General features: G+C 44.3%; 1 protein-coding gene across 2 annotated transcripts in view; it reads right to left on the bottom strand.

The window, feature by feature from the left end:
- Positions 1–2,922: 2,922 nt before the first annotated feature.
- The window catches only part of KIAA0040 (KIAA0040 ortholog), a 59,362-nt gene continuing 34,888 nt past the window's right edge, over positions 2,923–27,396 (bottom strand). Inside the window, exons 2-3 of one of the 2 annotated variants that reach the window (XM_040360374.1) lie at positions 17,709–17,839; positions 2,923–3,466 (exon numbers count right to left, since the gene is read on the bottom strand). In XM_040360374.1, the coding sequence (XP_040216308.1) occupies positions 3,023–3,397 (375 nt within the window). In that variant the 5' untranslated portion in view covers positions 3,398–3,466; positions 17,709–17,839 and the 3' untranslated portion in view covers positions 2,923–3,022. The remainder of the gene's footprint in view (positions 3,467–17,708; positions 17,840–27,396) is intronic. The other variant, XM_040360373.1, reaches the window with a different exon arrangement.

Raw genomic sequence — 27,396 nt, 5'->3', positions numbered from 1 at the left:
GCAGAGCTCCACGTGCTGTCAGGGAGAGAGGAGACCGATCTGTGTCCCTTTACATAGGGACACAGCATCGGTCACCTCCCCCAGTCAGTCCCCTCCCCCACACAGTAAGAACACACCCAGGGAATACATTTAACCCCTTCCTCACCCCCTAGTGTTAACCCCTTCACTGCCAGTCACATTTATACAGTAATTAGTGCATTAGTGGTCCCAAAATTGTGTGAAAAGTGTCCGATACATCCGCCGCAATATCGCAGGCCTGGCAAAAAAATCGCAAATCGCCGCCATTACTAGTAAGAAAAAAAAAATCATAAATCTATCCCCTATTTTGTAGGCGCTATAACTTTTGCGCAAACCAATCAATATACGCCTTTTGCGATTTTTTTTTAACAAAAATATGTAGAAGAATCCGTATCGGCCTAAACCGAGGGAAATTTTTATTTAAAAAAAAAAATGGGATATTATTATAACAAAAAGTAAAAAATATTGTGTTTTTTTCCAAATTTTCTGTCTTTTTTTTTTTTAGCGCAAAAAAAAAAAAATCGCAGAGGTGATCAAATACCACCAAAAGAAAGCTCTATTTGTGGGGAAAAAATGCTAAAAATATAATTTGGGTGCAGTGTTGTATGACCGCGCAATTGTCATTCAAAATGCGTCAGCGCTGAAAGCTGAAAATTGGTCTGGGCACAAAGGGGATTTAAGTGCCCAGTAATGAAGTGGTTAAAAGCAGCCGCAAACCTGCTGACCTTACATGGTTGCTAATGTGACAGAACACCTCTGATTTTCACATGTAACATGTAAACAGTCAGTCGGATTTCCAAACAATGGGCCGGATTCAGAAACGAGATACGATGGCGTATCTCCGGATACGCCGTCGTATCTCTGAGTGCGGGAGGTCGTATCTATGCGCCTGATTCAGAGAATCAGTTACGCATAGATTTCACTAAGATCCGACTGGCGTAAGTGTCTTACATCGTCGCATCTTTGGCTGCATATTTACGCTGGCCGCTAGGTGGCGCTTTCGTATAGTTACGCAAGGAATATGCTAATTAGGTATTTACGCCGATTCAGAAACGTACGTCCCGCCGGCGCATTTTTTACGTCGTTTACGTTAGGCTTTTTTCGGCGTATAGTTACCCCTGCTATATGAGGCGTAGCTAATGTTAAGTATGGCCGTCGTTCCCGTGCCGAGTTTTGAAAATGTTACGTCGTTTGCGTAAGTCGTTCGCGAATAGGGCTGTACGTCATTTACGTTCACGTTGAATCCAATACGTCCTTGCGGCGTACTTTGGAGCAATGCACACTGGGATATTTTACGGACGGCAAATGCACCGTTCGTAAAAAAACGTCAATCACGTCAGGTCACCCTCCATTAACATAAAACACGCCCCCCTCATCCTAATTTGAATTAGGCGCGCTTACGCCGGCCCTATTTACGCTACCCCGCCGTAAGTTAGGAAGCAAGTACTTTGTGAATACAGTACTTGCCTCTCTGACTTAAGGTGGCGTAGCGTAAATACGATACGCTACGCCACCTTAAAGCGGTAGTTCACCCATTTATTAAATTTTTTTTTCCTCCCCTTAGATTCCTGCTCGTTCGGTCTAGGGGAATCGGCTATTTGTATTAAAATATGAGCAGTACTTACCTGTTTTCGAGCTGCAACTTCTTCCGTCGCTTCCGGGTATGGGTCTTCGGGAGCGGGCGTTCCTTCTTGATTGACAGGCTTCCGACGGTCGCATCCATCGCGTCACTCGTAGCCGAAAGAAGCCGAACGTCGGTGCGGCTCTATACTGCGCCTGCGCACCGACGTTCGGCTTCTTTCGGAAAATCGTGACGCGATGGATGCGACCGTCGGAAGCCTCTCGGAAGACTGTCAATCAAGAAGGAACGCCCATTCCCGCAGCCCATACCCGGAAGCGACGGAGAGGATGCATCTCGTAAACGGGTAAGTACTGCACATATTTTAAAACAAATTGCCGATTCCCCTAGAGAAAACGAGCATTAATCTAAGGGGAAAATGTGCCCTCGAAGGGTGAACCCCCGCTTTAAAGATGCTGCGACCTCTATGAATCTGGCTAATAAGCTCCGTTTTGAGTTGAAAATAACTGAAATCTAAAACTTAGATGGGTGTAAGAAGATGTCCACTTGCCCCCTTCTCACTCTATCATTACTGTGCAATGGTGTGGGGTGTAGCAAGATGGCGGCGACAGGACGTCACTTCCGGAGCAATCTGTGATGGGGAGCAGAATGTGACAAGACACTGGACGCGTGTTTGCCAATGATAAGTTTAAACAAATCGCCGCTCCGCTACGCTTCGGGTCTATAGTTTTTCAACAGACTCTGAATCTTAGGTGAATGATTACACTCCATCCAGATTTATGAGGCAATCCCAATTCATGTTTATATAAAAAGCTTGTCTACAGTTTATTTATTAGAGAAATACATGGACACACTGATGGTTCACATTGATATACCGGTATGTGGAATGCTTAGGGTGACCACATTTCCAAACTACCATTTAGGGACACCCCCTACCAAAAATCAGCTTGTGCTGTAACAAATCGCTGCACAGCGATTGGACACAAGAGGTGGGATTTATGATTTCTCCAATCACAAGCAGGGGGCGGGATTGTGCTCCTCCAGGCATTCCCGGCCAGGACAACTACTGTCAGTGAGCAAAGCGGTAATGTGGTGGCTCTTTTTGGGGGGGCATCAGATTGGCCCAGGGGTGGCTGTGTCAGTTTCATTCCGGGAGACTGTATTGTAATGGAATGAATGTGCCCGGGCCGGGACAGACCTGCAAAATGCGGGTCTGTCCCGGGCAATCCGGGACACGTGGTCACCCTAGGAATGCTTTGAGTAGCAATGTCCACAGATTGACCTAAGGATAAACAGTAGAGCTACGGTATGTATTCTGCATCAAATGCCATAACACTTATTGATATTTTATTGCTAAGCTGTAACAGCCAATATGTGCTTATCAAGAAGAATCTGTCCAATGGTTTATTGTCCACAGTCCCATTGCTATACATTAAGAGAAGGAACCTTCTCCAGCATGATGGACTTGGCTTGAGGGCTGGGGATCCATAAGTCCTCCTCTTCATTCTTCTTCTTTTTCTTCTTGCTTGGCAGGGGTTTGAGCGTGTTCGTTTTTTTGGTCCGACAACAGCAAAAATGACAGCAGATAATACTAGAAATGAACAGAACAAGCAATGGCAGGGCAAGCAGCACTCCCAGGCAGATACTGTTGTAGAGTCCGTCTTCGTGTTTATTTTGTAACATTGTGTAGATGCTCTGGAAGAAAGCAGATATTTGATCCATGGCGGGAGTCGCAGGTTCTCGGTAGTCTGCGGTACTCAATGGTGTACTGATGGAAGCGTTCAAGTTTTGGATATCCATTTTAATGTGGTCAATGGAAATACAGTCATAGTAATAATCCAACTGCTTTAGAGAACGTTTGACTTCATCCTGTGGGATTAAATAAACATGTGTTATTTTTAGAGACCGTGAACAACAGACATTCATCAAATGCCCTGGAACTAAAAACTAAAATGTTTGGAAACTCCTGCCATAAAGGGGTTGTAAAGGTTCGGGTTTTTTCACCTTAATTAATTCTATGCATTAAAGCGGAGCTCCACCCTAAAGTGCAACTTCCGCTCATCAGATTCCTCCCCCCCTCCGGTGCCAGGTATCCTTTGCCACTTCCGGTGGTGGCCATGACGCGGCAGTGAAGTTACGGCGGGGCTCCCTCCTCCTCCCCTGGCCGCCGAGTTAAAGCGGAGTTCCGGTCACAATTTCACTTTTTAAATATAAATACCCCTGTAATACACAAGCTTAATGTATTCTAGTAAAGTTAGTCTGTAAACTAAGGTCCGTTTTGTTAGGTTGTTACAGCATTTAGACACTTTATAAAATAGAAATTGACTGGGGCCATCTTAAGTGTGGGCATCATGAAGCCAGACTGTTTGACTTCCTGGATTTCAGCCTTGCAGATCTCGCACATGCTCAGTGCTGCACAAGCAGTGTAATAGGTTTCAGATCAGGTTTTTAGCACCTGTACTGTCCAAGTCACATGATTCTTCGAGACTGGGGAGTGCACAGACTCCTGCAAAGTTACACCCACTACATTCCCAGGAGTCTGTGTGGTGTAGGTTAGGAAGCTTAAGCACCTAGGTGCAGGAAGTGGGAAGATTAACTATTCTGCCTAGCAACAACACTTTGAAGGCATCTAAAAAAAATGTTTTTTCTTAAAGGACTAATGACATTTTTTTAAAACTACTGATGTAATGTTATATTTATGGGTGGAACTCCACTTTAATAGGAGAGAGGAGCAGGGCCTCGCGCATGCAGAAAGGCTACACTGCTGGGTTCCCTTACCCGCAATGGCAACGAGTCAACGACAGCACCCGACAGCTGATGGAAACATCAGCTGCAGTGACGACATCGAGGGACAGCAGGACAGATAAGTGTCCATTTATTAAAAGCCAGCAGCTGCAGTATGTGTAGCTGCTGGCTTTTTAAAAAAATAAATCCCCCGGTCCTTCACTTTAAGGTGAAAAAACACCTGGCAATGACGACCCCGGCCCCCCCGTTTACTTACCTGAGCCCGTTCACCTACTATGCGCGTCCCCCGGCGTCCTCTTCTCCACAGAATTTGGCCTTTGATTAGATAGATTGATAGCAGCGCAGTCGTTGGATCGCGTTGCTGTCAATCACATCCGATGCGGCCGCCAGGGGGCGGGACCGAGTCATACACTCTGTGTCTATGGACGCAGCGTGTATGACAGGGAGCGCGCCCGCAAGCTAACCCCCTTGGGAGAGAGCTTCTCAGAGGGGGTTAGCTATTGTGGGGAGGAGCCGAGACAGCCACCGAGGGACCCCAGAACAAGACCCCAGAACAAAATGAACTGCACAGTGGAGGTAAGTATTTGTTATATATAAAAAAAAAACATACAACTCCTATAAGATGGTTTTACATTGGCAGTCTGATCAGTCCCGCCGGTCTGTTTTTCATGCAGACCTGATCGGACCATCCATTGCTCTCTATGGAGTGGCGGATGTCAGCGGACATGTGAGGATAGGAGAGCCAATTACTGGCAAGGCTCACACGTGTTGCAGGACATCCATGAAGCAGCTCCTGCTGCTGTCCTTCAGCCAATCAGGAGGCAGAGGCCCAGGAGAACAGCCGCTCTCATGCATATCGCTGGATTTCGATTGGACTTGGCTAAGTATTAGGGGGATGAGGAGGGAGCTGTATACTAAAGGTTATTTACTTTCATGCAAAGAATGCATGAAGGTAAAAAATAACTTTAGCCTTTAGAACCACTTTAAAGCGGGGGTTCTCCCTAAAATTTTTTTTTTTCTAGCATCTCATTCAGCATAGTAGCGTGAGCTACAGTATGCCTTTATATATATTTTTGGCACCGTACTCACTGTGTACTCGCGTAGTAAAGTTTCAGGGGAATGGGCGTTCCTATGCAGAGGGCTTGTGATTGACGGCCGGCTATGGCGCGTCACGCTTCATGGAAATAGCCTAAATAGGTGTTTGCTCTTCACGGCGCCTGCGCAGTCAGCTCCGATGTCTGTGCGCAGGCGCCGTATAGCGCCGGGAAGAGCCGAGACCTACTCCGGCTATTTTCGTGAAGCGTGACGCGCCATAGCCGGCCGTCCATTACGAGCCCTCTGAATAGGAACGCCCATTCCCCACGGGGAGTCTGAAATTTTACTACGCGATTAAACAGTGAGTACGGCGCCCAAAAAAAATATAAAGGCATACTGTAGCTCGCGCTACTATGCTGAATGAGATGCTATAAAGTTGTTTTTTAGGGTGAAACACCGCTTTAAAGTCTATGTGTGTGTGTTTTTTTTTCTGGGATGTTGGGTGGAGAGCAAAGTTGCATGAGGGGCCCCCAAAAAAATATTTGCCCAGGGTCTAAACAATATTAAAGACAGCTCTGCATATGCCATTTATATGGATCCGAAACATCTCCAAAATACACCCTTTCTAACCGTTGAGACCCCTAAACAACTTATTCACTTCCTTGTTATCTCTCGCCTTGACTATTGTAACTCCCTCCTCATTGGCCTACCTCTCCGCAAGCTATCCCCTCTTCAGTCTATCATGAATGCTGCTGCCAGACTCATCCACCTTACTAACTGTTCAATGTCCGCCACTCCTCTCTGCCAATCCCTCCACTGGCTTTCCATTGCCCAACTAACAAAATTCAAAACACTAACAATAACATACAAAGCCATTCACAATTCTGCTCCGAGCTATATCACCAATCTTGTCTCCAAATATCACCCAATCCGTCCTGTCTGCTCCTCCCAAGACCTTCTGCTCTCTATCTCCCTAATATCCTCCTCCTATGCACATCTCCAGGGCTTCTCCAGAGCCTTGCCCATCCTCTGGAACTCATTACCTCTAACCCTCTTGTTTTGAATTGTACTGTTGGTGTATTGTCTCCCTACATTGTAAAGCGCTGCACAAACTTGTATATATGAGGTGATCCACAGTTCATTGTATATTACCAGGATGTGTTATGTGGGGGAGGGGTGGATTTCTCACCTTTTATACTGTGGATCACCTCATATTATGATAAACATAACATAACATATGATAAACATGTCCAAGCTAGATATGTAAATAACCTGTCACTCAAAGCAAGGAGAGAGGAAAGGACTTTTTATTTAGACAGGGTTTTTATCTGGAAGTCTGTTAATTTTCACTGAACAATAAAAGAGGATTGCTCAGAGCTGGATTAACTCTGTGTGGCAAGACTGGGAACAGATGATAGGAAATCTTATACTCTACATTGTGACATCAAAAAAAAAAAAAAAAATTTTTTGGGTTTACATCCACTTTAAGCTGCCTGTGGATGATGCCAATTCAGCAGGTGACCATACTGTCTGGACAAACCGGGTCTTAAAGCGGGAGTTCACCCTATTATATATTTTTTTGTCTTTTCCCCTTAGATGGATGCTCGTTTTGTCTAGGGGAATCGGCTAGTTGTTTTGAAATATGATCCGTACTTACCGTTTTCGAGATGCATCTTCTCCGTCGCTTCCGGGTATGGGTCTTTGGGAGCGGGCGTTCCTTCTTGATTGGCAGTCTTCCGAGAGGCTTCCGATGGTCGCATCCATCGCGTCACTAGTAGCCGAAAGAAGCCGAACGTCGGTGCGGCTCTATACTGCGCCTGTGCACCGACGTTCGGCTTCTTTCGGAAAATCGTGACGCGATGGATGCGACCATCGGAAGCCTCTCGGAAGACTGTCAATCAAGAAGGAACGCCCAGTCCCGCAGCCCATACCCGGAAGCGGCGGAGAAGATGCATCTCGTAAACGGTAAGTACGGATCATATTTTAAAACAACTAGCCGATTCCCCTAGACAAAACGAGCATCCATCTAGGGGGAAATAGTGTCATGTGCGGGTGAACCTCCGCTTTAAGAGGTATGTCAATGCATACAGCATTTGAAACACAACAGAGGTAGGAAACAAGCAGATAACCGTTGCAATAAGGTGGGAAGTCACTATAAGGGTAAAATGTGTTTGTCCATGGAGTTTAGCTTTAACAAAAAGATATATCCAAGAACAGAAAATGAGTTTGATCCCATGCACATGTAAGTTCTTATTACTTCAGTGTAAATGCTAAAGGGTCCCTGGCATGAAAACGTTGTTTATGGCATACTATGATGAAATAACGCTGGTTATTGCACTGACTTTATAAATCATCCAGAAAACTGCAGCCTAGTACTAAGAATCTTGTTCTGCCTTATAAGGTACAGAAAAAACAAACTGGCACACGTTTTATTAAGTAGCATGCTTCCTGCTTAGACCTGCGCCCCCCCGATCAGGGTCTGAGAACATGACACATCCTGTTTGTGCTAAGATTGGCATCTACCCACTTCTCAGTTCTTTCTTATGTAAAATGGGAACTAGTTTCTGTATCTGTGAATTCCATAACTAACTAAGATGACATCATTGCATTTAAACGTTGAACTACACACACATTTAAAAACATTAACCACTTAAGCCTCGGACCATTATGCAGCTTAAGGACCAGGCCCCTTTTTTGCGATTTGGCACTGCGTCGCTTTAACTGACAATTGCGCGGTCGTGCAACGTAGCTCCCAAACAAAATTGGCGTCCTTTTCCCCCCAAAAATAGAGCTTTCTTTTGGTGGTATTTGATCACCTCTCCGGTTTTAATTTTTTGCGCTATAAACAAAAATATAGCGACAATTTTGAAAAAAAAACAATATTTTTTACTTTTTGCTATAATAAATATCCCCCAAAAATATATAAAAAAACGTTTTTTTTTTCCTCATTTTAGGCCGATACGTATTCTTCTACATATTTTTGGTAAAAAAATTGCAATAAGTGTTTATTGATTGGTTTGCGCAAAATTTATAGCGTCTACAAAATAGGGGATAGTTTCTTGGTATTTTTATTAATAATTTATTTTTTACTAGCGATCAGCGATTTTTATTGTGGCTGCGACATTATGGCGGACACATCGGATACTTTTGACACTATTTTGGGACCATTGTCATTTTTACAGCAAATAGTGCTATAAAAATGCACGGATTACTGTAAAAATGACACTGGCAGTGAAGGGGTTAACCTGTAGGGGGCGCTAAAGGGGTTAAGTGTTAACTTTTTTAGAGCCTCTCCAAACCTATGGAACTCCTTACCCCAATCTGTCCACTTATCTCCTACTCTATTAGCTTTTAGACAATCCCTGAAAACCCTCCTCTTCAGAGAAGCCTATCCTACCCACACCTAAAAACTGTATTTTCATCTTGTCCATCTGATCATCCCCCACAGCTACTACCCTTTGTTCCACTTGACCCTTCTAGATTGTAAACTCTAATGAGCAGGGAACTCTGATTCCTCCTGTATTGAATTGTATTGTAATTGTACTGTCTTCCCCAATGTTGTAAAGCGCTGCGCAAACTGTTGGCGCTATATAAATCCTGAATAATATAATTAATAACTTTGGCTTGTTCATTTAGGCTTTTATGAATATACCTGAAAGGTGATCGGTTTCTATGCAGAGCTGCACCAGATTTAGCACTCTCCAGTTTTACAAAATGTACCCCATTGTGGTTAGTGCCTGGGGGCAAAGGTGAGTCTGCAGCTCCTTTTTTCCAACCTACCCCATCCTGCTTATCTACTATATGTATTCTTAACCACTTAAGGACCGCCTAACGCCGATATACATCGGCAGAATGGCACGGCTGGGCACAGGCACGTACAGGTATGTTGCCCTTTAAGTGTCCAGTCGCGCTTGCGACTTGTTCTGAAGTTCTGTGACTGCGCCCGCGGGACCCGTAGACCCGATCGCCGCTGGTGTCCCGCGATCGGGTCACAGGAGCTGAAAAACGGGGAGGTGAGTGTAAACACCCGTTCTTCTCTGTGGCAATGTCAGTGATCGTCTGTTCCCTGTTATTGGGAACGATGATCAGTGACATCACACCTACAGCCACGCCCCCTACAGTAAGAATCACTCCCTTAGGGCACACTTAACCCCCTAGTGGTTAACCCCTTCACTGCCATTGTCATTTTCACAGTAACAGTGCATTTTTATAGCACTTTTCGCTGTGAAAATGACAATGGTCCCAAAAATGTGTCAAAAGTGTCCGATGTGTCCGCCATAATGTCGCAGTCATGAAAAAAATCACTGATCGCCACAATTACTAGTAAAAAAATAAATAAAACTATCCCCTATTTTGTAAACGCTATAACTTTTGCGCAAACCAATCAATAAACACTTATTGCATTTTTTTTACCAAAAATAAGTAGAGGAATACATATCGGCCTAAACTGAGGAAAGAAAATTTTTTTTAATATATTTTTGGGGGATATTTATTATAGCAAAAAGTTAAAAATATTGCATTTTTTTCAAAATTGTCGCTCTATTTTTGTTTATAGCGCAAAAAATGAAAACCACAGAGGTGATCAAATACCACCAAAAGAAAGCTCTATTTGTGGGGAAAAAAGGACGTCAATTTTGTTTGGGAGCCACGTCGCACGACCGCGCAATTGTCAGTTAAAGCGACACAGTGCCGAATCGCAAAAAGGGGCAAGGTCCTTAAAGCGGGGGTTCACCCTATAAAAAAAATTTTTTTTTTCTTCTAGCATAAAATTCGGCATAGTAGCGCGAGCTACAGTATGCCTGTCTTAATTTTTTTATCCCCGTACTCACAGTGTAATCGTACATAGAAGATTCCGACTGCCCACGGGGAATGGCCGTTCCAATCCAGACGGAAGGTGATTGACGGCCGGCTCTGGCGCGTCACGCTTCTCCGGAAATAGCCGAAATAGGCTTGGCTCTTCACGGCGCCTGCGCATAGTCTGTGCGCAGGCGCCGTGAAGAGCCGAGACCTATTTCGGCTGTCTTCGGGGAGCGTGACGTGCCAGAGCCGGCCGTCAATCACCCTCCCTCTTGAAAGTAACGCCCATTCCCCGCGGGCAGTCAGAATCTACTATGTACGATTACACTGTGAGTACGGCGATAAAAAAATTAAGACAGGCATACTGTAGCTCGCGCTACTATGCCAAATTTTATGCTAAAAAGTTGTTCTGCAGGGTGAAACACCGCTTTAACCTGCATAATGGTCCGGGTCTTAAGTGGTTAAAACATATAAAGGTTTTACTTCCAATCATAGACTCTGCCTCTTGCATCAGAGAGCCGGCATTGCTTATAATATAAAACGGAGCTTAGTTCAGTGTACAATATGGCCGCCTAATTGCTACAGAGATTTTAGTAGTGAATCTTATTTGCCTAAAGTAATAAAACCATTACATTAAACTCGTCTTGAATGGCATACAGCACTAATAAGCTAAAAGTTTTGAAGCCATTTCACTTAAGGCAGTGGATAACAGGCTTTATTAATGAAACGCTGCGGCATTCAATGAATTTTGCAGAATGCCAATACTCAACACTAGCTGGTCAGAAATAATTGCCACGTCTGTGTATTTTAATTGCTGTTCGATTGAAATAGTTATTTTATGGGATCAATGTAAAACAAGTCAAACTAGAGGTCTTGTTATTAATCTAGAGATCTGCGGATAAGGATAGACTGCAATTAGAGCCCTGAAAGGTGTACACAGCGCAGAGTGCACACTGCAAATATCTTGTATAAATTCCTGTTTCATTTAACCCCTTCCATACAGGGCTTTTATACACACACCTCCATACCGGGCCTATTCTGGCTCTTCTCTCCTACATGTACAAATCATCATTCTTTTGCTAGAAAATTACGCAGAACCCCCAAACATTATATGTTTTTTTAGCAAACACCCATGGGAATAAAACGACGGTCATTGCAACGTTTTATCTTGCACGGTATTTGCGCAATAATTTTTCAAAAGCTTTTTTTGGGGGAAAAAAATTGTTTTATGAATTAAAAAAAACAACAAAACAGTAAAGTTAGCCCAATTTTTTTGTAAAATATGAAAGATGATGTTACACCGAGTAAATAGATACCTAACATGTCACGCTTTAAAATTGCGTACACTCATGGAATGGCGCCAAACTTTGGTACTTAAAAATCTCCATAGGCAACGCTTTGAAATTTTTTACAGGTTACCAGTTTAGATTTACAGAGAAGATCTAGTGCTAGAATTGTTGCTGGCACTCTAACGCACGCGGCGATACCTCACATATGTGGTTTAAATGGCGTTTACATATGTCGGCGGGACTTGCGTGTGCGTTCGCTTCTGCACGCGAGCTACCGGGGGCAGGGGGGTTTTAATTTTTTTTTATTATTTTTTTACTTATTTATTTATTTTGTTAAACTTTTTTTAATTTTTTTTCTTTTTTTATTACTTTTATTCTTATTACAAGGAATGTAAACATCCCTTGTAATTGGAAATGTGAGTGACAGGTCCTCTTTATGGAGAGATGCGGGGTCAAAAAGACCCCGCATCTCTCTCCCAGGCTGGAAAGCATGAGATCGGTGAAAAAAATTTCACCGATCTCATGATTACTGTTGCTTACTAGCCGCAATCGTGGCTTTGTTTACTTACGGGGACCCGGGCGTGACGTCATCACATTGTGCCGGGTCCTCCGACGGTCATAGAGATGACTGGTGACCATCTGATCACCAGTCATCTCTATGCTTCCTGCCAGCGCCGGATGATTCTTTCTCCGGGCCCCCGATGGCACGGGAGAGCCCGGAGAAGCACCGGATGGCGGCGGGAGGGGGGGATGTCCCCTCCCGCCGTCTATAAGAATGATTAAGCGGTGGAACCGCTGCTATGATCGTTCTTATGGTGCGCAGGATCGCCGGCACTAAAGAATGATGCCTCTAGCTGCAGCTCTCCCCCCTGAAAGAACAGGGAGTTGTGTGTTTACACACACAGCTCCCGGTTCTCATTCTGTCAAGAGCGATCGCGGGTGCCCAGCAGTCATCGTGCCCACCACATCGGTTTCGGGGGAGAGCAACGAGCGCGTGTGCGCCTCCGGCGGCGCACACCCCTAGTGGCCACAGGGCGAAGCGACGTAACATAACGTAGTTTCCCCCAGCCAAGCCATGCTGCCGCAGTAAAACTGTGGCGGCTGGTCAGCAAGTGGTTAAACAAAGGCAAAGATGGCAGCTTCCTTGGCTGAAAACGATACAGGGGTTTTAATTACACTTTAAATGTACAGGCCCGGATTCAGAAAGGAGATACAACGGCGTATCTCCATATACGCCGTCGTATCTCTGAGTGTGCGGCGTCGTATCTATGCGACTGATTCATAGAATCAGTTACACATAGATTTCCCTAAGATCCGACCGGCGTAAGTGTTTTACACCGTCTTATCTTAGGCTGCATATTTACGCTGGCTGCTAGGTGGCGCTTCCGTATATATTTACGCGAGGAATATGTAAATGAGCTAGATACGCCGATTCAGAAACGTACGTCCAGCCGGCGCATTTTTTTACGTAGTTTACGTTAGGCTTTTTCCGGCGTAAAGTTACCCCTGCTATATGAGGCGTAGCCAATGTTAAGTATGGACGTCGTTCCCGAGTCGAGTTTTTAAAATTTTACGTCGTTTGCGTAAGTCGTTCGTGAATAGGGCTGTACGTAAGTTACGTTCACGTCTAAAGCAGTGACGATTTGCGGCGTAATTTCGAGCATGCGCACTGGGATTTTTTCACGAACGGCGCATGCGCCGTTCGCAAAAAACGTCAATTGCGCGGGGTCACAGTTAATATACATAAAACACGCCCACATCATCCACATTTGAATTAGGCGGGCTTACGCCGACACACATACGTTACACCGCCGTAACTAAGGCCGCAAGTTGTTTCTGAATACGGAACTTGCGCCCTAATTTACGGCGGCGTAACGTTTATTGTTTATTTATTATTATTATTTAAACGCTGTATTAAGAACACTTGACACAGCAGCTGGTGGAAACAAGCAAGCAAGCAATTAAATTTGACAGAGGTCCCACTATATAAAAAAAATGGCTGGCCTACTTTGAAATGTTTGGAGTATAAACAAAACATAATAGAGTCATGAAATCCTTTACCGGGTCAGAATCATACAAAATGAAGAATAGCCTGACTGACTGACATTTTCCTTTTCTGGGAAAGGCTCATTACGCTGGTGAAGCTTTATTAATCTAAACATTTAGACATTTCTGTTTCCCTTCATGGTGTTATTAAGTACATCGCTGAATGGGAAGCAATTGAAAGCGCTCCTCTAAAACTTGACAGCTGTGGAGGAGTTTAGAGAGTTTCCCAAACTTGTGACGACTGATCTCAGCCAACACAGGGGAGCGAAGGCCGAGGGAGAGGAAACCAGCTTTAAACAAGCTAGATTACGCAAAAAAGGAAAAAAAAGAAACTATGTCACAGTTACCAGCTCACAGAGAACATTGTGTAGCCAGCAGTCAGATGGTAAATAGCAGGATCCTGATTCACAGCCCCAGCCCTACCCTGGAATGTGGTTTTTACATCTGCCTTCAGTACTGAGAACTCATCACATTGGTATTTACTATCACAGGGGGGAAATCAACAGTGTGACTTTGTAAACCTCACATCTCTACCGTGTCATGTCTGAGTCGGCGGTGAGCAACCTGCTAAAGCTTAAAGTAGAACTAAAGTGTAGCATTTCTGAAGAGTATTCAATCTGTATGAAACACAACAGAAGGCGAGAAACAGTTCTTTTTTTAAAAAAAATCTAATTATTATCTTCACCGCCACAGCCCTTTGGTTTCCTGTACAAACTTGCAGTCGGGTGTGTGTGTGATGCACGGCATACTAGTCCCCTCGACTCGCCGCCTTGGGACTGCTTGTCCCACAATTGATAGGGTCATGGCACGTGCATGCATGCCCCAGAAGCCTTCCTTTGCTGCCTGGTCATGTCAGCACAGGCAGTGTCATAGGATTCTCTCCCTCCCAGCAAAACACATGTAAGGGCGATTCAATAGGCAGTGTTAATTTCGTCAACTAAAACGACTAAAACATTTTAGTCGACTAAATGAATACTATTTTAGTCGACTAAATAATGACTAAAACAGTTGAGATGACTAAAATACGACTAAAACTAAAATGGCATTTTATACAAAAGACTAAAGGCCAGATTCAGGTAGAATTACGTTGCGCAGCGGCGGCATAACGTATCCCATTTACGTTACACCGCCGCAGGTTTACAGCGTAAGTGCCTGATTCACAAAGCACTTACTTGTAAACTTGCGGCGGTGTAACGTAAATCCGCTCGGCGCTCGGTACTGCGCATGCTCCGTCCGTAAAAAATTACCCGACGTGCATTGCGCTAAATGACGTCGCAAGGACGTCATTGGTTTTGACGTTAACGTAAATGGCGTCCAGCGCCATTAACGGACGACTTACGCAAACGACGTGAAATTTTAAATTTTGACGCGGGAACGACGGCCATACTTAACATGGGTTAGACCACCTAGAGGGCAGCCTTAGTTTTACGCAACGCATCTCTACGGAATTTACGTAAATTTAGATCGACGGGCAAAGCGGACGTTCGTGAATCGGCGTAACTAGTCATTTGCATATTCTACGCCGACCGCAATGGAATCGCCACCTAGCGGCCGGCCTAGAATTGCAGCCTAAGATCCGACAGTGTAACACAGTTACACCTGTCGGATCTTAGGGCTATCTATGCGTAACTGATTCTATGAATCAGTCGCATAGATACGACAATTGTATCTCAGAGATACGACGGCGTATCAGAAGATACGCTGTCGTATCTCTTTTGTGAATCTGGCCCTAAAATGGGACTAAAACTAAGATGCCCTTTTAGTCAAAAGACTAATGCCGCGTACACACGATCATTTTTCGACACGAAAAAAAAAAACGTTTTTAAAAACGTCATTTAAAATGATCGTGGCACATCATTTTTCAGTTTCTGAAAAACGGCAAAAAAAAAATTTGAACATCGTTTTAAAAAATGTCGTTTTTCGGGTTGTAAAAAATGATCGCGTGTGGGCTAAAACAACGTTTTAAACCCGCACATGCTCAGAAGCAAGTTATGAGATGGGAGCGCTCGTTCTGGTAAAACTACCGTTCATAATGGAGTAAGCACATTCATCACGCTGTAACAGACAAAAAAGCGCAAATCTTCTTTTACTAACAAGGAATCAGCTAAAAGCAGCCCAAAGGCAAATAGAACTTCCCCTTTATAGTGCCGTCGTACGTGTTGTACGTCACCGCGCTTTGTTCATCATTTTTTTAAAACGATGGTGTGTGGGTAACGTTGTTTTTAATGATGAAGTTGGAAAAACTTCGTTTTTTGGACATGCTGAAAAACAACGTTTTCTTTAATGCCGAAAAATGATCATGTGTACGCAGCATTAGGCCCCTTTCACACCTGCGGACCGTACGTCCGCTTTTTCATCCATCCGTTTGTGAATGAAAAAGGGACATACATTGGTCCCTATGAGATTGCGGGTGTCAGCGGATGAACAGCGGATGGAACTCCGCTTTAAGACCCAATGATGAAGTTGGAAAAACTTCGTTTTTTGGACATGCTGAAAAACAACGTTTTCTTTAATGCCGAAAAATGATCATGTGTACGCAGCATTAGGCCCCTTTCACACCTGCGGACCGTACGTCCGCTTTTTCATCCATCCGTTTGTGAATGAAAAAGGGACATACATTGGTCCCTATGAGATTGCGGGTGTCAGCGGATGAACAGCGGATGGAACTCCGCTTTAAGACCCAAAGCTGATTGAGGAATCAGCTCGGGTGAGGACAACGCTGGATCGTTGGACAGGTAAGGCCTCGTACACACGATAGGTTAAACAGAGGACAACGGTCTGATGGACCGTTTTCATCCATCAAAACTGATCGTGTGTGGGCCCCATAGGTTATTTAACCATCGGTTAAAAAAAAAAAAAAAATTGCTTTAAATTTAACCGATGGATTCCTAATCGATAGGTCAAACTGATCGTTAGTAGCCACAACCATCGGTTAAAAACCCACGCATGCTCAGAATCAAGTCGACGCATGTTTGGAAGCATTGAACTTCGTTTTTTTCAGCACGTCGTTGTGTTTTACGTCACCGCGTTCTGACACGATCGTTTTTTTAACCAATGGTGTGTAGGCGCGACGGACCATCAGTCAGCTTCATCGGTTAACCGATGACAACGGTCCTTCAGACCGTTCTCATCGGATGGACTGATCGTGTGTACGCAGCTTTAGTGTTCATATATTAGAAATCAGCAGCTACGGTATTTGCAGTAACTCAGCACAAGGCAAACTATTAGCTAGATTCAGGTAGGGGCGCGCATCTTTAAGGCGGCGTAGCGTATCGTATTTACGCTACGCCGCCTTAAGTCAGAGAGGCAAGTACTGTATTCACAAAGCACTTGCCTCCTAACTTACGGCGGCGTAGCGTAAATGGGGCCGGCGTAAGCGCGCCTAATTCAAATGAGGGTGGGGGGGGGGGGCGTGTTTTATGTTAATGTTTGGTGACCCGACGTGATTGACGTTTTTTACGAACGGCGCATTTGCCGTCCGTGTACAAATCCCAGTGTGCATTGCTCCAAAGTACGCCACAAGAACGTATTGGTTTTGACGTGAACGTAAATTACGTCCAGCCCCATTCACGGACGACTTACGCAAACGACGTAACATTTTCAAATTTCGACGCGGGAACGACGGCCATACTTAACATTGGCTAGGCCAGCTATTTGTTGGAATGACTTTACGCCGGAAAAAGCCATACGTAAACGACGTAAAAAAAATGCGCCGGGCGCACGTACGTTCGTGAATCGGCGTATCTAGTCATTTACATATTCTACGCCGAACTCAACGGAAGCGCCACCTATCGGCCAGCGGGAAAATTGCACCCTAAGATACGACGGCGTAGGAGACTTACGCCGCTCGTATCTTAGCCTAATTTAAGCGTATCTGGTTTCCAGAATACGCTTAAATTAACGCCGGCGTAGATTCAGAGTTGCGACAGCGTATCTACTGATACGCTGGCGTAAACGTACCTGAATCTGGCTATATGTGTGTTGTGGTGCACCATTCTGCAGATGTATTAGCAGCTACTCTACAAGTGCATTGGCATTCTAAATGAATGGCATCACGATGCAATGCAAACAGGCCCTTGGGTTGATGTGTTTTGCGGTATCTGCATTTTACCGACAGTTACTGCAACGCACGACAGAACAAATAAAAAATGCACTGTGATATCTTCAAAAAACGTTACTACATAGTAATATATACTTACAGTGGTACTTGACAAATCAGCATATCACAAAAAGTTAATCCAAGATGAGTCCTGCTCTACCATCTGGATGCAGAGATCGTCAACCATTCATTCCATTATTCAGCATATAGTCACTGTTGGATGTGTGCGTCCTAGCCCAAGAAACAAAAAGGTTATTTTTTACTCCATTTTATGCTTTCTTGAGCATAAAGAAAAAATACTAACTGAGCATATTATACATATTATACCGCCTACCCCACGCACACACACACCTTTCAAGCATGTAATGGCATTCAGCATTATAGGAATTATAACAGCAGAAAAAAGCATTAAAACCGTATTATGAGGAAGAACAGTAATCTTTTTTTCCTATATACTTAGGAAACTACCAGCGAGGTTTGTTGTAATACCTACATAGTAACCAGTAATAAGCTGTAGATACCAATTTAACAGAAAAAATGGAATATGCACGAACATTCTTCCATCTACCTATTGTCAAGGAACTGTTATTTTAAAGTTGTAATTATCGCTGACTATTTCTAAAGATCAACTGTCATCTTTGTCTTAAAAAGATTTCACATACTGCCTTGAGCATTCACTATTTAAAAAAAAAAGAAGCCATGGAATATATTTGTTTGTAGAATGTGGAAGAAAGCCACTAACTCACATATAGGGTTTTGCTTAAATGTCAAGCTGACCCAGACACGCCTAAATAATGGCATTCTCTTTGTACAAGCTCTGCTTCTTGTGTCTAGAATTCACTATTGGAGGCAGCAAGGGGTCTGCCATAGGCGTGTGCACAGTGTGTGCCGGATGTGCCCAATCACCCCATGCAGTGCCGATTCTCCCTGCTGCCCTACTGACAAATTTCACTGCCCTACTGACTGACAGCATCTACTGCTCTACTGAGGCCTTAACGCTGATGTGCTCAGGCAGCGTTATGAGCCCTGACTCAGGAGCGGAGCTGCCAGTGTCCCTAACAACCAGTAAATATCGGTGACACCACCACTTGTGAGGTCAATGACCCAGCATGCCCTCAGCCAATGACACTACAAGGGGGCGGGTTCACCAGGTGACATCACTGGGTGGCCCCCGCCCCTTAGTTATTAAAGAGCAGGATCTGGGGGCCAGATTCCGATAAGCCCCCTGCCCGCAGACCCCCACAACCACCGGCCAGGGTTGTGGGGAAGAGGCTCTTTTCCTTGAATTATTTTTCCCATCATGGGCGAGAGTGGGGCCCCATGTCAAGTTTTGACTAAGGCCTCACAAAGCCTAGATCCGCCTCTGGTACAGACCACCCATAGAGAAAGGAGAGATTATTTCATGTTTTGTGAACTCTAAAGAGCCTTCTGACTCCTCTTACGATCCCTGCACCTCATCCCTCTATAGTTCTCTGGCAGAATTTAGTAAAAAATGTCCAGCAATGGCCTAGATCTGAGACAATTGGTTTGTGAAAACATGTTACTATTGGTTGGAATATATTAGTTCTGTAGAATATAAAGCCCTGCTGGCTAATTAGTAAATCTGGCCGCTCCAGATGGGGGCCGCCCCTTACATTCATATAGCAGTTTAGTCACAAATGGTTGGCTGCTATCAGAGGTGGCTGAACATCTCTCTGGATGCAGCAACACAGGGTCAGATTCTCAAAATATATACGCCGGCGTATCTCTGAGTCTGCCCGTCGTATCTATGCGCCTGATTCATAGAATCAGTTACGCATAGATAAGCATTAGATCCGACAGGCGTAAGGCTCTTACGCTGTTGGATCTTAAATGCATTTTTTTTTCGCCGCTAGGTGTCGCCGACGTCGTTTTCCCGATCAAGTATGCAAAATACGCGAATTCCCGAAAGTACGCCCGACCGACGCAGTGAAGTTACGACGTTTACGTAAGATTTGCGACGTGTAAAGTTGCCCCTGGGTATATGAGGCGCAGTCAATGTTAAGTATGGCCGTCGTTCCCTCGTCGAAATGTGAAAATGTACGTCGTTTGCGTAAGTCGTCCGTGAATGGCGCTGGACGCCATTTACGTTAACGTCGAAACCAATGACGTCCTTGCGACGTCATTTAGCGCAATGCACGTCGGGAAATTTTAGGGACGGCGCATGCGCAGTACGTTCGGCGCGGGAACGCGCCTAATTTAAATGTGAATCAAGCACTTGCCCATAAAACTTGCAGCGGCGTAACGTAAATGAGATACGTTACGCCGCCGCAAAGATGCGGCGATCTACCTGAATCTTACCCACAGTGTTTTACAACCGCATGCAAACTGTCCGATTTGCTATGAAACATCGACATGCAGGTTACCTCCTGGGTCAATCGGAAGCTCTATTGGCATGGAACTGCTCAGATGAGCAGTGGAGGTGCTGGCCATTAATTTGTACAAATCTAACAGCCGCCACTGACAGCTACAACTGTTCGCACCGAGTGTGCGCATGCGGCTTTTACAACCGCCAGCTACAATCTGCTGATTCTTGCCTGACCACAGATAAACTGCTTTGTGAATGTCTCCTAATATATCTGCTCCATATTTATTTCACTTCACTCCGGAGTAAATCAGATCCTACGGCTCCACTGAGACCCCGGGGAGGTTTGTTGGCACACAGATTCCAATGATGCCATATCATTTTTTATGATTTTTACGAAGCTGCAAAAGAAAGTACCAGGCTGAGAACAGCAAAAACACTCCATAAAAGGGAAATAAGTACATTTCAGGATTTGCACATGGCAGCTTGGGATTCACATAACTATTTTGTTACCATTGAAAAAAAAAATTGAAAATTGTAATAACAATAATAATATTTTTTTTATCTAAACCATTCTTCCCACTCTCTATATTCTTATATTTTATACATCTCTTTCCATATCAAATTCAAGAACATCCAACCATCTCTTCCAGATTTTCTCAGTGCTAAATCTTTTATCCAATTTCTAAATTGCTACATTTGTAAATGTCAAAAGCCAATATAAAGGAATAGTAGTGGTAAAAAATGCACTTGTGGATTTAACCAATCATTCTTTTTGTATAATTCTCCTTTAAGGGGGTGTGGAAAGGGGGTGTGTCCTATGGCTGCATACTTTTGCTAATAGGTATCCCTCATTCTCTTTTCTAAAAGTTGGAAGGTGTGTGATTGTTCTCTAAGAGGTTTATTTACTAAAGGCAAATAGACTGTGCACTTTGCAAATTGCAATTTCTCCAGAGCTTCGTAAATGAGGAAAAGCTTTGCTTTGCAAAGAATACCCAATCACGTGCAAGGAAAAAAATAATGATGGAATTAATGCTTGCACATGATTGGATGATGGAAGTCAGCAGTGCTTCTGCTCTTTTACTAGGCTCTGGAGCAACTGCATTTGCAAAGTGCACACAGTCAATTTGCCTTTAGTAAATCAACCCCTATGTGTCCTTCAAAAAATAGGGGATAACTTGGACAGCCGCACTCCAAAAAACGTTCCTTTTATTAAAACTGGTCACAAAAGATACATGCCACAGCAAAAATTAGAACAGAAACTGACGCGTTTCACACTGTAAAACAGTGCTTAATCATGACTTATGTTCTAATTTTTGCTGTGGCATGTATCTTTTGTGACCAGTTTTAATAAAAGGAAAGTTTTTTGGAGTGCGGCTGTCCAAGTTATCCCCTATTTTTTGCATTACTATTGCATCGCCGGCAGCCATGGTTTGGATCCAGTGAGAAGGCTCTTGGTTCGTCTGAGCAGTTACTCTTTTCTCTATCTCCCTATGTGTCCTTGCGTTGAATCTGCATTGATCTATAAAGCCTGCGCATGCGCGGCTCGGGGCGGCATCCAGGCTCATTCCTTACCACCCCTGTGGACTTGGAGCATGTTAAAAAAAGAGCCAGGAGGCCGAGCGAGCGAAGCGAGCCGTCCGAGCGAAGCAAGGACATGAGGTCGACTGGCCACTAAGGCTCCATTCACACCTAGGCGTATTTACACCCGACGCCCGACGCTCGACACGCTGGAGTTGAGAAATACCATTGCCCTCTATGGAGATGGTTCACATCTCCACGCCGAACGCCGAAACGCCGAAACGCCGAAACGCCGAACGCCTGAAGCTCAAAACAAGTCCCGGACCCTTTTTTATAGGCGGCTTCGGCGTTCGGCATAGGAGATGTGGACCTGGGGGTTAAAATCGCAGCGTTTTGTCGCCGCAAATCGCGGTGCAAAACGCCGCAATTTGTCGCCGCAATTCGCGGGACAAAACGCCGCGATTAGGTATGAATGCAGCCTTACAGCGAGGTCCATGTGGACTTGTTGCAATAACAACTGAGGGGCGGGTACACCTGAAAACAGCTGATCAGGTTTGGTGATTTCCGTCGGCTTGGATTGCGCCTGGGCAGTCAAGGGGGAACCATATCGATAGCAGGTACCATAACGGCAGAACACCGGTTCACACTAGCGCACTGTGCGATATCGCATGTGATTCGCACCGCACTGCAAATCACATGCGATGTCCGTGCAATGCAATTTCAGCCATACAGATAGTATGGCTAATATCGCATTCGGACCAAACACGCACAGGACCATTTTTTTTGGTCCGCACCAGAATCGGATTGCATGGGTGTTCACACCTATGAGATCCGATTCATGTCCGAACTGTCAGTTCACAGTGCGATATGCAATCTGAAATGGGCGCGTCGTTAATGTTGTCTGACACTCCCCAGCAGTTTGCATATGGCGGTGTGAACTGCCGTGCGAGTCGGGTGCGATGCGGGAACCCGCAGTGGATTTAAAGGGTTCCCGCATCGCACTAGTGTGAACCGGCACTTACTAAGCTCTGGAACAACTGCAGTGCGCAGTCTATTTGCCTTTACTAAATGAACCTTGTGGCGTGAACGAGCCCTAAGACAAACTACTTTTCTATCTTGTTTTCATCCTTGGAATGGCAAGAAGTGGAGGAGGTTCTAGTCCAGCTGCAAGGTCACTGTCATTTTGCTGCAGCTGCATAGCAGGTCCAGGAGTGTCCAGACGTAACGACATACGAAACTCTGTGCAATGAAACCAAATTATATTGTGCAAGATCAAAGCAAGTTTATATTCTTGGCAACATCAGCTATTGCTAAAAATGAAACTGATGAAGAAAGCAGACTTTTTTTTTTTTTACTGCACTCCTACTATGTTGTTTGTTTGGGTGTGTATTGATTTAGACTTTCTTTGTTCAACCTAATCTTAGTTATTGTGGATTTCAAGGTAGTGCTGTGATAATGGTATCAGGAAGGACACATTTAACTGACTCCAACAACAGACGTTTGCTCTAATCCTGAGTGGGTGAGACTTTGGTTCACTGTTCTGTTAAAGATTTTTGGCCGATGGTATTTCATTTTTTAAGTTTAATTTTCCTGTTATTTTTTTAGTTTTAGGGTGTATAAAATGTTCATTAAAATCAGTTTACTGTATCAGATCAGGCAGTGATTATGATTGGTTGCCAGAGGTTACAGAATATCATTACCACTTTCTGACTGGTTGCTAGAGGATACAGCACATCATTTCTTCTTCTTGATTGGTTGCTAGAGATTACTGTACAGTATTAGAGCCCATTCACACCTAGGCGTTTTGTCGCCTGTAGCGTGACGCTCACAAACGCCAGAGGGACCAAAATACATGAAAGTCTATGGGGATGGTTCACATCTGAACGCTGATGCGCCTGACGCCCATCGCCTGTAGCCAAAAAAAGTTCCGGACCCCGTGTATCAGGCGGTTTGGGCATATTTGAGCGTTTCCATTTCCCATAGAAAGTAATGGAAACGCTCGATTCAAGCGACTTGCACGACAACGGGCGTTTGCTACGGGCGTTTCGTCGCTTTAGACTCCATTCACACCTGAGCGACAGCCGCTTTCGGCGGTAGCGGCGTATTTTGCCGCGAGTGTGAAACTTTCAATTTTTTTTTTTTTTTCAAAGTCTTCCCATTGCTGTCAATGGCCAAACGCCAATGTCGCCTGAAAAAAAGGGTCCGGGACTTTTTTTCAGGCGACAGGCGTTCGGCGTCTATGAGATGTGAACCATCTCCATAGACAGCAATGGGAATTCTCCCCTCTAGCGGCAGAAGCGTCCGGCGTCGGGCGTTTTTTCGCTCAGGTGTGAATGCAGCCTTAATCAATAGAACTTGTCGCCCATGCAGAAGATTAAAAAAATCTACCAACATAGCAACAAGTGATGAAAAGATGATAGTTTTTCCTATTGGCTAAAATAAAAAACGTCAAAGTACAAAAACGTCGGACAACGCTGTATGCAAACGCGCAAATAAGCATGAATATGCGCGACAAAACGCCGGAAAAAAACGCCGAAAAAAACGCAGAACGACCGACGCTCAGGTGTGAATGCAGCCTTACTGCTCACTGATTGGTTGCTAGAGGTTACAGCACATCATCTCTTCACTGCAGAGGGGCATGATGATATACATATGAATGCCTCCTTTATTTACATATGAATGCCACCTGCCTCAGCTATTTACATATTAATCCTGCCGCTGAATGCTCCCGCTATTTACATATGTAAATGGTGGAAAAAAAAAATGTCCCAACCAGGGAAACCAGGTAAGAAACTCAACTGTGCTGGCTGTGACTTGTTAAAAGGGGATAAAGTATTGCATGACTGAGCAAAGTTAATGTGACGGGCTTGTAATACCTAAGGGTATTAGCTGAGGCTGTCAGTATTAATATTGAAAAGTCACCCAGAAGATACCAAAGTTAGTCTTGTATGTGAACTTTTCAACCGCATGATGAGTGTTATGTTGTTCATTATGTTACTTGTTGAAATGCTATAATGCATGACTGTATAAAATATTTCCAATTTACTCACCGACATTGTGGCTTTTCCGCATTCTGTGCTCAGTAAAACTGAAAGATAGCTAGTGCCCTAGTTACTCATATAGTAAGGGCTGCAAGAACAACCAAGATGACTTTGCTTGAAGGTGTGCCACATTTTTAAAATCTAGGAATATAGAATATTAGCTGGATTCAGAAAGCCCGCCTTAACTTTGCGGCGGCGTAGTGTATCGTGTTTACACTACGCCTCCGTAAGTTAGCGAGGCAAGTACATGATTCACAAAGTACTTGCCTGCTAAGTTACGGCGGCGTAGCGTAAATGCGGCAGGCGTAAGCGCGCCTAATTCAAAATAGGCTGAGGGGGCGTGTTTTATGTTAATTTGTGTTGACCTGACGTGATTGACGTTTTTTTGGAACGGTGCATGCGCCGTCTGTGTACATATCCCAGTGTGCATTGCGGCTAAGTACGCGGTTTTCACTTGGACGTAAATGACGTAAATCCCTATTCACTGACGACTTACGCAAACGACGTAAAATTTAAAAATTTCGACGCTGGAACGACGGCCATACTTAACATTACTATTCCAGCTATTTGATGAAATAACTTTAGGCCTGATAATGCGTTACGTAAACGGCGTATCTGTACTGCGTCGGCCGGGCGTACGTTCGTGAATAGGCGTATCTAGTGATTTACATATTCTACGCCGACCGCAATGGAATCGCCACCTAGCGGTCAGCCTGAAAATTGCGCTTTAGGATACGACGGTAAAAGACACTTACGCCGCTCGTATCTGAGCCTAATTTAAACGTATCTGGTTTCCAGAATACGCTTAAATTAGCGCCGGCGCACATTCAGACTCAGTAGATACGCCAGCCTAAGTCTTTCTGAATCCACCTATATTTTTCTAAACCCTGAGTCCAATATTCCTGAATTGAAAAGTTCTAAGGCATTGGAGACTGATGTCCTTGACTACTTAAGGGTAACTCCACTTTCATTTGGAGAAATATAGAAACAAAGAAAAAAAGAATATAGCATTTACAATTGTGACACAAGTCATATTGTAATTGAATGTTATTAAAAAGGACCTTTCCTTTTCAATCTGCAGCTCTGTAATGTTCTGAAAATGCAATGCAATATGGCAACCTGGCGGTGTTTTGTACACAGAATGTGTACAGAACGCCCCCCAGAGATATTATTTCCTGCTTGTGTGATTGGCTTACCAATTTTCCCAGAAGTCTGCTTTAAGATACAAGTCAGATTTCAGGCATCCCCTGCAACAAAAATGTCATTTTTGGTAAGATACTTCCAATAGGAAATGTTGTCTAAAGGGATGCAGGCCCAGCAGCTTTCCTTATTAGAGCCCTGCAGGTGCTGCATATGATTGATAATTATGAAACCACTCCTATTAAACTCACTGTACACTGGGAACACACAGGGATTTCTTTCAGAATAACAAAAGGTAGGAATTTCCAACAAAGTTTGTTAAAATCCTTGTAATGTACATAGATCACCCAGAAGGGCGTGTTTTTTTTTCTCAACAAAAGTGGAGTTACGCTTTAAAGTAGAACTAAATCTAATCTCTAAAAATCCATAGAACTTTTACATGTTAAAGCGGAACTTCAGTCATATTTTCATCTTTCCATCTATTAGATCTTTTGCCCTTGTTGTTTTAACTTTGGATAGCTAAACATTTTTTTTCTGCCAGTAAATACCTTTTACAGCCCACTTCCTGTTTCTTGTCTGGAAAAAAACCTAATGCCGCGTACACACCATCGTTTTCTGCGATGGAAAAATGCGACGCTTTATGTGCTTTAAAAAAACGTCATTTTTCAAACTTCAATTTGAACAACGACGTAGCATACACACCATCGCTTTTTCACAACGCTCTAGCACAGCGCAGTTCCGTCAATCACGCACGACGTCACTATAAAGGGTCGTTTCCAAGCGGAAGACGGCCTCTTTTGCTGATATCGTGTTGCTGCGTGTTAGTAAAAGTTTGGTGAGATACGATTCGTGATTTTCAGTGACTGTGCTTTAAATTTCGTTTTCTTGTCTATAAGCTGAAAAACACCTTAACGAATGTGCTGATTCCATTCTGAACAGTCGTTTTACATGAATGAGCGCTGCCGTCTCCTAACTTGCTTCTGAGCATGCGCGGGCTTAAATCAACGTTTTTACGTACACACGGTCAATGTTTAGAACACAGAAAACGACGTCGGCCAAAAACGACACATAAAATTGAAGCATGCTTCAATTTTTTTCTGTCGTTTTTTAGAAGACATAAAACGACGTTTTTGCCCACACACGGTCAATTAAATTGACGTTTTTGAAAATGACGTTTTTTTCCATCGCAGAAAACGATGGTGTGTACGCGGCATAAGATTATGACATCATGCACAGCTCTCTTTCTCACTCTCCTGAAGCCTCGTACACACGTCCGGTTTTCCTGCCAGGAAAACTGCCAATAGAGCTTTTGGTTAGGATAACCGGGCGTGTGTATGCTTCCTCTTAGGCCCCATACACACGACCGAGTTTCTCGGCAGAATTCAGCCAGAAACTCGGTTCAGAGCTGAATTCTGCCGAGAAACCCGGCCGTGTGTACACTTTCGGCCGAGGAAGCCGACGAGGACCTCGGCGAGGAAATAGAGAACATGTTCTCTATTTCCTCATTGTTCTATGGGAGAACTCGGCCCGCCGAGCTCCTCGGCGGCTCCAGGACTGAACACGCCGAGGAACTCGATGTGTTTGGCACGTCGAGTTCCTCGGCCGTGTGTACGGGGCCTTAGTTTTGCCGGGAATCCAGACGGGAAATTAGAGAACCTGCTCTCTATTTTCCCGCCGCGAATTCGCGGCGGTTTTAAACCCGGTAGTTTTCCTATGGGGAAACACTGCGAGGGAGCATACACACGGCCGGAAATTCCCGGCCA

Source organism: Rana temporaria, chromosome 7 (genome assembly GCF_905171775.1).
Source record: "Rana temporaria chromosome 7, aRanTem1.1, whole genome shotgun sequence".
Classification (NCBI taxonomy): Eukaryota; Metazoa; Chordata; class Amphibia; order Anura; family Ranidae; genus Rana; species Rana temporaria.
The sequence above is the reverse complement of the archived record's forward strand: the minus strand, read 5'-3'. Positions and strand labels throughout refer to the sequence as shown.